The sequence below is a fragment of the Puma concolor genome, unplaced genomic scaffold (genome assembly GCF_028749965.1).
Source record: "Puma concolor isolate L17-30 unplaced genomic scaffold, mPumCon1.1.hap2 unalloc_scaffold_30, whole genome shotgun sequence".
NCBI lineage: Eukaryota > Metazoa > Chordata > Mammalia > Carnivora > Felidae > Puma > Puma concolor.
The window spans coordinates 166558-178619 of record NW_028240237.1 but is presented as its reverse complement, the minus strand read 5'-3'; the positions used below and the strand labels follow the sequence as shown (position 1 = coordinate 178619).

The 12062-nt window shown below is 37.3% G+C and overlaps 1 protein-coding gene and 1 pseudogene across 1 annotated transcript in view; one reads left to right on the top strand and one right to left on the bottom strand.

The window, feature by feature from the left end:
* LOC147571305 (EF-hand calcium-binding domain-containing protein 13-like) overlaps positions 1–12062 on the bottom strand; it is a 151803-nt gene that overhangs the window by 82291 nt on the left and 57450 nt on the right. The window contains 2 exon segments of the mRNA XM_086696436.1: positions 3559–3663; positions 7332–7475. Of these exon segments, the coding sequence (XP_086552562.1) occupies positions 3559–3663; positions 7332–7475 (249 nt within the window).
* On the top strand, positions 1289–1415 carry LOC147571306 (U4 spliceosomal RNA; annotated as a pseudogene).

The window sequence follows — 12062 nt, the reverse complement described above, 5'->3', positions numbered from 1 at the left end:
CAGGGAAAGAGGAAAAAAATTGAGCGGACAGAGAATCAGAGAAACTATACGGCTTAATCTAGAGGAAGAGATACAGAAGAGGTGTAAAATGCATAGATTAAAAATGCCTGCTTACACAACTTAACAACCAGAATAGAGAAGGGAAGGAAGAAGAAGGAGGAGAAAAGACAAGAAAAGAAAATAGGTATCACCAAAAATCAAATCAGAAAATGAGAAACTGCCGGACCGTTGTCCGAAGGTGCCCTGGAGCCAGCGGTTGTGCTGGTCTGGAGGAGGGACCCTCTGGTTGGGTAAGTGGCAATTCTCCCTCCAGCAGATATGCAGCTGCCAGGCATGGTGAGGCAGGGTTTGGTGTAAGCAGTCCAACCTCCCCTGGGGGCCTGCTGTCCTGTTCCCTGAAGCCCCACCATGTTGGTGATTGGAGGAAAATGGCATCATGGCAGTTTCTCCTCCCTAGACCAAACCACCCTGTTCAGGCAGCCCTCACAGCACAGCACAGGCACGAGCTGGTCAGTTTGTCCCGCTCCACAGTCTCCTGCACCTCCCAGGCGCTCAGCTGGGATTCAAACCCCAACATCTTAAAGGATCCCACTCCACACACCCGGTTCTGGGGTGGCACCACTCTGCCAAGCTGACACAGGGCCTCTCAAGATAGAATCTTAGGCAGGATCCATGCCCAGCACAGAGCCTGATGTGGGGCTCCATCTCACAACGCTGCGGTCACGACCTGAGCTAAAATCAAGAGTCGGACACTCAACTGACTGAACCAACCAGGCACCACTCTACCCGAGTTCTAATCTTAATTCTACCACATACTAGCTATGTGACTTCTTTAACCTCTGTGCCGTGGTTTTCCCATCCATAAAATAAAAATAATAGAGTTGATGTGAGAATTAAATGAGTTAATAAATAAAACATTTAAAACAGTACTGGCACACAGTAAACCCTCAATAAATGTGAGTAAGATAATAAGTATTATTGTTATTACTTGGTACAGACAAGTCTAGAATTATAATTGAGATGCCTACTTAAAACCAGGGCCTGGGTGGCTCAGTCAGTTAAGCGTCGACTTCAACTCAGGTCACGATCTCTCAGTTTGTGAGTTCGAGTCCCCCATTGGGCTCTGTGCTGACAGCTCAGAACCTGGAGCCTCTTTCGGATTGTGTGTCTCCCTCTCTCTCTGCCTATCCGCTGCTCGCACTTTGTCCCTTGCTCTCTCAAAAATAAACAAACATTAAAAAAAATCTTAATACAAAACAAACAAACAAACAAACAAAAAACAGGGCCCAGCTTTGCACAGTGGCAGTATCATAGCCAATGAGGTTTATCCGAGGCGCGATTATTGCTAATTGAAAACTTTTCCCAAAAAAGACAGGGCCCCGGAAAATCTTTCCATCTGAAAATTATTAATAAAAACACTTTAGTCACCTTTTTAGGAATTCAAGAAGAAAGGCTGTTCTCTGCCAGAGGTATGGATAGAAGGAATAAAATCTCCAATGATAACCTAAATCCCAAGGCCATCATGTGTGAGTGTCAGGTTCCAAATCAATTTATACAATACGTAAATCTCAAAGAATTAATATAAAACGGTCACCAGCTAATATCTTTATGGAAAAAAACTAAATTGGATCCCAATTTCACTCTAAACATAAAAATCAATTTCAGGTGAATTAAAGACTTAACTATGAAAAAGAAAAACTTAAGAACTTTTAGGAGAAAATATTGGGAAATACCTTAACGTCCTCAAAATAGTGACAGGCTTCTATTTTCCTTATAAAGGCTAAGTTATCTGCTAAATGTGAGAAGGGCTAAGGTTGGAGTAGGAATGGAAGTTTGAGAGAATGGAGATTGTTAATTAGTTATTTCAGAGAGTAAAAGAATAAACTAACTGGGAGAGGGTGGGAATCACATAATTCCTAGGTAGTGCTGAGGGCCACCAGACACTGATGGTCAAGATTTCAAAGTGTTCAATCTGCTGAGCTATATGATTTTCTCTAGAAATGATGTCAGCCACGAGGAGAAGCCAGGGTTGGGAGTTTTGTCAGACAGGTGCAACCAAAGGGCACTTTAGGGTACTGAAGACTTTAGGGTATTCGAGGTACACAGACCAGAGATTTTCAAGTGGATAAGGAAGAAAAGTGAAAACAGGGAGACTGGTGGGTAAGGACGAAGTTGAGGGATAAATGGATGGAAGGTCCCAATGAGGTATACAGAACCAATAAGCTGTCTGGTGAAGAAATGAGCAGCCAGATGAAGAAAAAAGGAAAGCAGTGAATATAAATGTGCAATATTTAACAACAAGAAAGGAAATTTAACTCTAGATACGAGTAAGATAATATACTATACAACTCTGTGCTAATAAAACTTTTTAACTCAGAGTGCCTGGGTGGATCAGTTGGTTAAGCATCCTACTTCGGCTTGGGTCATGACCTCGCTGTTTGTGAGTTCGAGCCCCACGTCGGGCTCTGTGCTGACAGCTCGGAGCCTAGAGTCTGCTTAGATTCTGTGTTTCTGTCTCTTTCTGCCCCTCCCCGGCTCGTGCTCTCTCTCTCTCTGTCTCTCAAAAATAATAAAAATGTTTAAAAACAAAAACAAAAACTTTTTATTTCCATGAAACTAAAATTCCTAGGATAAATGAAGTGACTAACCATGCAAATAATCTCTTCATCCAATTAATCTATTATGTTCCACCTTGTATAGAAAGCAAATTAAATTGATTTCTAGTGTAAGGTAAAATAACTGTTACTTAAAATGCACTATTACCCAATAGCTAAGCACAAAATAACAAAATGCTACTTTTAGCTTCAATTTCTAAACTAACTTCACTCCATTTAAAATATACATATAGGACCTTATATTTCTTTACAGTGAGCTTCTGAGTGGCCAAGACTGTCTTTCTCATCTTAACAGCTCATCAGCTTAACAGAAAGCATATATAACAATGGCTCAGTAAATATTACTGAATAAATTGGAAGATGGAAAAAAATATATAAACAAATGAAAGAGGAAATTTTGCATGTGAGTACCCAGCGCTAGTCACTAGATGGCATCACTTCCCCAAATTGGGAAGACATTTTACATCTTCCAAAAAGGAATTTTATATACACAGTTCTAGCTCTTTACAGTAAGTGTGAGGATAAACAGTAAGCTCGTAAAAACTTTCAATTCATTTGCACGTGGAAGTGCTCGAGATTTAGAAATCATGAACAGAGAAGATTGAAACCAAACATCAGCAGTAAGCCAGGCATCTGTTTGGCTGACGACCTACAGGATGACTGCCTCTTTTAGTCTACTACACTCTTCTAAAGTTTGTCACACCAGTTGGTCCACTAAAAGCACAACATATGTTGGGGTGGGTGGCTCAGTCGGGTAAGTGTGTCCAACTCTTGAGTTCCGCTCAGGTCACGATCTCATGGTTTGTGAGATCGAGCTGTGCACTGGGCTCTGTACTGACAGTGTGGAGTCTTCTTGGGATTCTCTCTCTCTCCCTTTCTCTCTCTCTGCCCTGCCCCTGCTCTTTCTCTGTCTCTCAAAATAAATAAATAAACTTGAAAAAGTAAATGAAAGCACAAAATGTGATGTTCTTACATAATTTTTCAGAGAAGCGTTCCGTATTGGTCATCATTGTATCAATGAAACCTTTAAAATTCACTTTTTTCGTTTCTAAGGAGAAAAGAATATTTTCTTCAATATCTTCAAATGTTAATTATGACAACTATTGAATTATGTAAAATAAATTATAGGGAGATAACATGATTATAGCCATCAGCTAATACCACTCAAAATATACGGTTCTAAGAGGAAAAAGCAATTCAACACACAAGGAGAAAGTAAAACTGAAAAATGCCAGGAAAGTTAATCAAAATCCTTCTAGTTACAAGCGCACAACATTTGTAATTTTAACTTACATTATCTTGTCTTGGCCTGACAACAACTCAAAGATATGTCGGTAAAGGATTAGTGTATTGTTTTATACATTTTAAAAAATACTTAGACATGATATCATGATTTTTTTTCCCCAGGTCACAAAAGGAAATACGAGATCAGAGATTAGAAGTGAGTTTTCTTGACCTCTGGTTTCTCCCACCTCAGGCTACCATTCACATTGTTATCTTTATTCCAGTATACTTTTGAAACTATTAAACGTTTTAATAGTCATTCTATACTTAGAAAATGTCTTTCCTTGATTATATATAATATCCCAATATTAGAATGGATAAAGATGTCTAAGAATTTTCTAAGGCCGCATATACAGGTTTTATATAAATAGGATGAGCTTTTGATAACACTACTCCTTTGTTTATCCCACTAAAAACATCAAATTCCAATTCTAATCTATAAAAGATAAGGCACAGCCTATTGCCTATTTCCAAGATAAAGAATCTTTGAGAAGTTTACTTTAAGGAGCACCAAATTACTTTGTATTCTTAACCAAATATTTAAAGACTTGAAAAAAATGAGACTTTGAAAAATCCTAGGGGAATGTTAGAGTTAATGAAGATTTACATCCACTAACAGGAACATATAACTTTCTAAAGCAATAGATTCCCTATTTTTGATAATGTCTATTTGATACACAAATGTTTTAGCTGAACCACTGAACCCGCCTCCCATTTGAAGAACATTATTGTTTTAACGACAAAATTACTTTTTATTTTTATTATTTTTTTAATATAGTTTATTGTCAAATTGGTTTCCATACAACACCCAGTACTCATCCCAACAAGTGCCCTCCTCAATGCCCATCAGCCACTTTCCCCTCTCCCCCACCCCCATCAACCCTCAGTTTGTTCTCAGTATTTAAGAGTCCCTTATGGTTTGCCTCACTCCCTCTCCGTAACGTTTTTCCCCCTTCCTCTCCCTCACAGTTGAAGAACATTATTAACACCACTGCATCTGCTTCTGTGCTTCCCCCATTCTATTCTACTGCTTCTTTACAGAGAGAACATTGCTGAATTTTTTAAAATTAACCAAGGTCTTGCTTTTTTACATATAATTTTACACAGGATAAACAAAATATTCCTTAATTTTGTTTTACAGCTCTATAAAAATTATCACACTATAGCAATCTAGACTTGCTTTTTTCATTCAATATTATATTTCCAAGAACCATCCATATAGTATATTGCTATAGTTCATTTTCACTAATGTACACATTATCAGTATTTCATCATGCATCAGTGGTAAATACCACAATTTATTTATACATTCTATCACCGATCATGTTGTTTCTTTTTGTTCATTCTTTCCTTCCTTCCTTCCTTTTCCTTCCTTCCTTCCTTCCTTCCTTCCTTCCTTCCTTCCTTCCTTCCTTCCTTCCATCCTTCCTTCCTTCCTTCCTTCCTTCTTCTATTAAGATCAGAGCTGCTATGAGCATTTTTAACATGTCTCCTTGCACATCAGTGCAGAGATTTTCTGGGATGTATCACTAAAAAATGGATTTTCTAAGCCATGAAGTATGAAAACCTTACAGAATACTACATAATGTTTTTCAAAGTTCTTTTACCACTTTTGCCTTATTTACCAACAATTAAATTAACAGACCTTAATTTTTGCCAATTTGGTCAGCATCAAAAGGTATTTCATTGTGACCTAAATTCTGCATTTCCCTGATTACTATGATGTATAAAAAGACTTCATATGATTATTAGCAACTTACGTTGCTTCATCTGGCAATGGCTGTTCTTGTAATTTGGCCATTTTTCTCTTGGGTTGTTAATTTATAGGGGTTTCCTATTTATTCTCCACAATGATCTTTCGCTGTTATGAGTGTTACAGATAATCTTTACTCTGGAATGCCTGGGTGGCCCAGTCGGCTAAGCATCCAACTTTGGCTCAGGTCATGATCTCGCAATTCATGAGTTCAAGCCCCGCTTAGGACTCTGTGCTGACAGCTGGGAGCCTGGAGCCTGCTTCAGATTCTGTCTCCCTCTCTCTCTGCTCCTCCCCCACTCATACTCTGCACCTCTCTCTCTCTCAAAAATAAATAAACATTAAAAAAATTTTTTTTAATAATAATCTTTGCTCCATTTGTGGCTTGTATTTTCATTCTGTTTGTATTACCTTTTAATAAAGAGAAGTTCTTATTTTTAATGTAGTCAAATGTATAAATCTTTTCTGGTTAGTGATTTTGTATCTTAAAAATAATTCCTTGTAACTCCAAGTCAGAAAATTTTTCTTCTTTCTCTAACGAGAATTTTAGTGTTCGTATCTGGAAAGCATTACTGAATATGATACATAGGTAGGGATCCAATTCTATTTTTTACATTTGAATAATTAATTATTCCAGCACCATTTATTAACTGGTGCTTCCCCTCCCCCCCAGTAATCTGCCACCTCATTATATATGTTTCCTTATATGTGTGTAGATATATTTGGAAGTTACTTATCCTGTCCTATCAATTTCTCTATCCCTGTGCCATTTTCACACTGTTTTACTTACTGTAACTTTATAATGAGTCTTAATATCCAGGGTAGCAAGATCCCTCCAACACCACTCACACACCCTATCCACGTTTTTCTTCCTCAAGAGTGTTTTAGCTACTCTTGATCTTTGTTTATGCATACCAATATTAGAATTAATTCATCAAAAAGTCAGGGTTTTATTAGAATTGCTTTAGATAAGTAAACTAATTATGAGAATTGGCAGACTTGGGGGTCTCTGAGTCCATTAATATGGGATATATTCCAATTTATTTAGGTATTCTATAATGTCTTTTAACAAAGTCTTATCATTTTCTCACGTAAGGCACATAACTTACATTTGTTCTATTCCTTTTTTGCTTTTCATTATGGAAAAATGTTAATACACGCAAAAGAAGAAATATATTGTAATAAAAGTTCACATACTCTTCCTGTACTCTTCACATACTCTTCATGGCCATTCTTATTTCATCTATAGCCCCACACACTTGTCTATCTCACAACCACCCTTTCTCTTTAGAAAAGATGCTGCTAAGTTATAAGGGTATAGATACTCAAAACTAGTACCTTCCTTATGAATTATAGGCTTTGGCATAATAAAGAGTCGTTTGTCCCATTTAACGACTTTTGTCCTGACCTCTTCCTTGTCAGAAAGCAAAACCATAAACTCTACTTTCTTTTTGTTTGTACTTTTGCCTGTAGGAAAAAAGTGTCTGGAAAGACTGTTAATACTGGATATTTCTGGATCATGGGATTTTGTATGTTTTGTTGTACTTTTGAGCATTTTTCTGTATTGACTTCATTTTAATGGACTTTTTTCTAATCAAAAAAATAAAGTCATTATTCTGAGGGAAAAAAAATCGCAAAGTGACCATCTTTTCACATGTGTCAACCCAGTTTTCACTTACTGTCAGCTTCAGTCAACTCTGCGATCTTCTCAAATTCTGGCTTAGAAAGGTAACCTCCAAAATGCTGAAGACAAGTATTCATATCCTCATAATCAATATTTTCATCTTTAATTTTATCAATGGCTTTAATGACATCAGTCAACACTGAAAATAAAGCAGTATGCTAATGAGTATTAAATATAAGTCAAAAAGAAAACACCAATAGTAAGATGAATTTTAGTTCTAACACTAAATAAACAAGCATAGAAAATAACTTCAGAAATGTTATATGTGAAAAGAATTACCAGATCTTTAATACTGAAAACCAACAAAGTACAAAATGAGAGCCAAAAATATATTCTACTTTGCTATCATCTCTGTATCGAAGGAAGTGCCAATTTAATTGCAATTTAAGTGCATAGGAACAAAAATATTATACAATTTCCCCATTTAATTTTCTAACAATTTAAACTTTCTTAGTAGTCTGTTTCTCGGTAGCAGATACAGAAATAAGTAGAAAACTTTCAGTCCTGAATAATGAATTGGGGTAAGGTTTTGTAGCAATACATGGCTCAGTCCCTGGTTAATCTTTTATCTTCTGTATACATAAATATTATCACTTGGAAATAACTATCCCACATGTCTTTTTATGATACTTTGGAATATATGCTTCACAAATTTGGGCAGTATTCCCTCCATTAAATTTAAACAAATTTTTACTGCAATGAAAGCTTTAATGTTTATTTTTGAGAGAGAGAGAAAGGCACAGCATGAGTCGGGGAGGGGCAGAGAGAGAGGGAGACACAGAATCTGAAGCAGGCTCCAGGCTGTCAACACAGAGCCAGACATGGGGCTCAAACTCAGGAACGGCGAGATCATGACCTGAGCCAAAGTGGACCCTCAATCAACTGAGCCACCCAGGTGCCTACGCAATAAAATTTTCTTAAAATAACTTACAAACACATAGAATTATTAAGGGGGTCGACAGGTATGCATGCGGGTGTGTTTTTGTGTCAATTTTGGAACAAACTAAACTCAAATAGATTTTCTCTAATAGAAGATCAGGATAGGTAAAGCGAGGAAGCTGGGCAGTGGAGGGCATTAAAGCCATTATCAGGAGTTAATCGACTTTAGGCAGTCACTGGACGTCATTATGGATTACTAAACAAAGAAATGATCAAAATGATGTCTGAATTAGATGATTCTTAAAATGATTCTTAAAAAGGTAATTTTTATGTATAAATATGTAGAACAAGATATATGATACTATCTTGTGAAAGGACTTTTTAGAAGAAAAAAATTCTCACTTAAAAGTAAATAGCTGATGGGGCACCTGGGTGGCTCAGTTGGTTGGGCACCTGACATCAGCTCAGGTCACGATCTCATGACTCATGGGTTTAAGCTCTGTGTTGAGCACTGTGCTGACAGCGCAGAGCCTGAAACCTTCAGATTCTGTCTCCGTCTCTCTCTGCCCCTCTCCCACTCTCGTTCTCTGTCTCTCTCTCTCAAATAGAAATAAACATTAAATTTTTTTTTTTTTTAAAGTAAACAGCTTGTGAGTGATGTCAGTAAGATGGTTAAGTAGGACGCCCTGGACCCTTCTTCTCCCCACAAACACACTGATTCAGCAGAAATTAAAAAATAAATTCCTTTTGTGATAAATTAGAAACTAACTGACAGGCTCTTGTATCCCAGGAGAATGCAAAACAAGACGTACTGAAGCTGGTACAGACATTTGGGACACCCTCCCACAAGTGCTGCCTCCAATGCAGCACCATATGATCCAAAAAAAAAAAAGACTCTAGCTCCCAGCTTCACCCAAGGGGAAGAAGAGTTTGGTCCACATATCCAGAAATTCAGCTTTTCCAAAATGCCTCCCCAGAAGATTGGCTTCTGTTTTGCCAGCCTTGGAGCTCTGATGGGTCTAGCACAGTCTAGTATTTGGGGTAGAATAAAGCGATGGCTTGGGCTGGTAGAAGGCAGTGATCCTCCCCTCTGTTCAGCACAGGATGAGATTAAAATTCCCAGCTCTTAGTTTCCTCCTGGAGAGGTAAAGAGTTTATCCAGCACGTCAACTTTTTCAGGGCGTCCCAAAGAACCATCAGCTTATCTCGTCAGTCCTAGAGCCTGGGGAAGGAAAAAGGTGGTAGAGGCCTAGGGCCTATCAGGCTGGGCCGATGGGTGGGGGTCTTCTCCTGTATAGGGACAGTATGTGAGGACTGGGACAGCTGCCTGCTTTTTCTCTTGCACAAACACCAACACAGAAAGTCCAAATGGAAATTTAATGACTAAAAAATATGATGACTGAAATTAAAAGTTCAGTGGATGGACTCAACAGCTGAAAGGAGGAGAGAAAGGTAAGAATCAATGAATTGACAGCAACTGAAATCATCCGATGAACAACACTGAGAAAATAAACTGAAGAAAAAACGAACAGTTCCAGAGACCTGTAGGAATATAAAAATGATCTAACATTTGTGTCCATCAGAGTCCCAGAAGAAGAGAAAGAGACTTAAAAAGGCACTCAAAGAAATAATGCCTGCACACTTCCCAAATTTTTATCAAGAGACATTAACCTACAGATCCAAGACAAAAGTGGACCTCAAACAGGATAAATCCAAAGAAATCCATGTCAAGATCCATCATAATTAAACTTCTGAAAACTAAAGGCAAGGGAACATTTTGAAAGCAGCCTAAGAAAAACACTTTAGGGAAAGAAAACCAATTTGAATGACAGGATTTCCAGCAGAAACCATGGAAGCCAGAAATAAGTGACACAATATTTTTCAAGTGCTGAACGTAAAGAACTATCAACGTAAAATCCCATATTCAGAAAAACTATTCTTGAGGAAGGAAGAGGAAATCAAGATGTTCTCAGATGAGAGGAAACTAAAAGAATTGGTTGTCAGTAGACCTAAGAATGGATAAAGGAAGTTCTTAAACAGAAAACAAAGGATAAAACAAAAAAAACTCTGGAATATCAAGAAGGAAAAAAGAAAATGGTAAGTCAAAATATGGGTAAATATAGTAGGCTTTCCTTCTCTTGAATTTTTTAATCAAGTCTGATGGTTGAAGTAAAAGTAATACCACCTGATGTGGTTTTAAATATATGTAAGGAAATATTTAAGATAATTATATCATAAAGGAAGGAGGGAGGGATGTATATGGAGATAAGGCTTCTGTATTTCACTTGAACTGGCAAAATGATGACACCAATAGAGTGTGATAAGTTATGTATATATACCTGAAGCAACAACTTTAAAAGGTATACAGAGAGATATACTCCGAAACACTATAGATGAATCAAAATGGAATTCTAAATGCGGGCCAAAGATTTGAATATCTATTTCACCAAAGATATATGAACAGCTGGGAAGCATGTGCAAATAAATTTGACATTATCAGTCATTAGGGAAATGCAAAATTAGAACCATAATGAAATTCCGCTACACAATTATTATAATGATTATAAACAAAAAGATAATACCTACATGTGGCGGATAGGAAGAAACCAGAATCCTTACACATTGCTGGTGAGAATGAAAATGGTAGAGCCACTTTGGAAAACAGTTTGGTAATTTCTTTAAAAGTAAAACATAAATTTACCATACACACTAGCAATTATTCTCCTAGGAATCTACCCAAAAGACATGGAAACATGTCCACAGAAAGACTGCAATGCAAATGTTAATTTCAACATTATGCATACCAGTCCCAAACTGCAAATAAGCAAATGTCATAAGCTGGTGAACCATCAACAAAAGGGAATATACCTATAAAATGTAATATGGACTTATTTAACCATACAAAGGAACAAACCACTGATACATACGACAACATGAATTAGCCTCAAAAAAGTGAAGTCAGGCACAAAAGACCACATGTTTTATGATTTCATTTATATTGAATGTTAAAAAAAAAAAAAAAAAGGCAACTTTATGGAAACAGAAAGCAAATCAGTGGTCGCCTGGGAATGGAGGTAGAGATTAACGGTAAATGGGCACAAGAGAATTTTAGGAGTGAAGGAAATGTTACAGACCTGGATTGTGTCCACTTCTGATTATATATCCCAAAGAATTGAAAGCAGGGGCTCAAAGAGGTATTTGCATACCCACATTCACAGCAGCACTACTCACAATTGCCAAGAGGGTGTCTATTAACGGGTGAATGGACAAACAGAATGTGGCATATACATGCAATGTGATATTAGCACGAAAAGGAAAGAAAAATCTGACACGTGCTACAACATGGATGAATCCTGAGGGCATTATGATAAGTGAAATAAGCCATTCATTCATAAAGACAAATACTATATGATTCCAGTCAAGTATCTGGAGTAGGCAAATTCACAGAAACAGGAAGTAGAATGATGGTCGTCAGAAGCTGGAGAGGCACAGATGGGTAGTTGTTGTTCACTGGGTATAGAGTTTCAGTGTTGCAAGGTGAAAAAGTTCTAGAGATTCGTTGTACAGCCGTGTGAATATACTTAACCCTAATGTTCTTGAACTGTACAGTTACAAATGGTTAAGATGGCAAATTTTATGTTACGTGTCAGATACCACCATTAAAAATAAATTTTAGGGGCACCTGGCTGGCTCAGTCCAAAGAGCATGAGACAATTGATCTTGGGGTTGTGAGTCTGAGCCCCATGTGGGGTGTAGAGATTATTTAAATAAATAAAACGTTAAAATAAAATAAATTTTAAAAACAGTATAATGGGGGAAATGGGAGGGAGGAGTCGGCTACAACCAA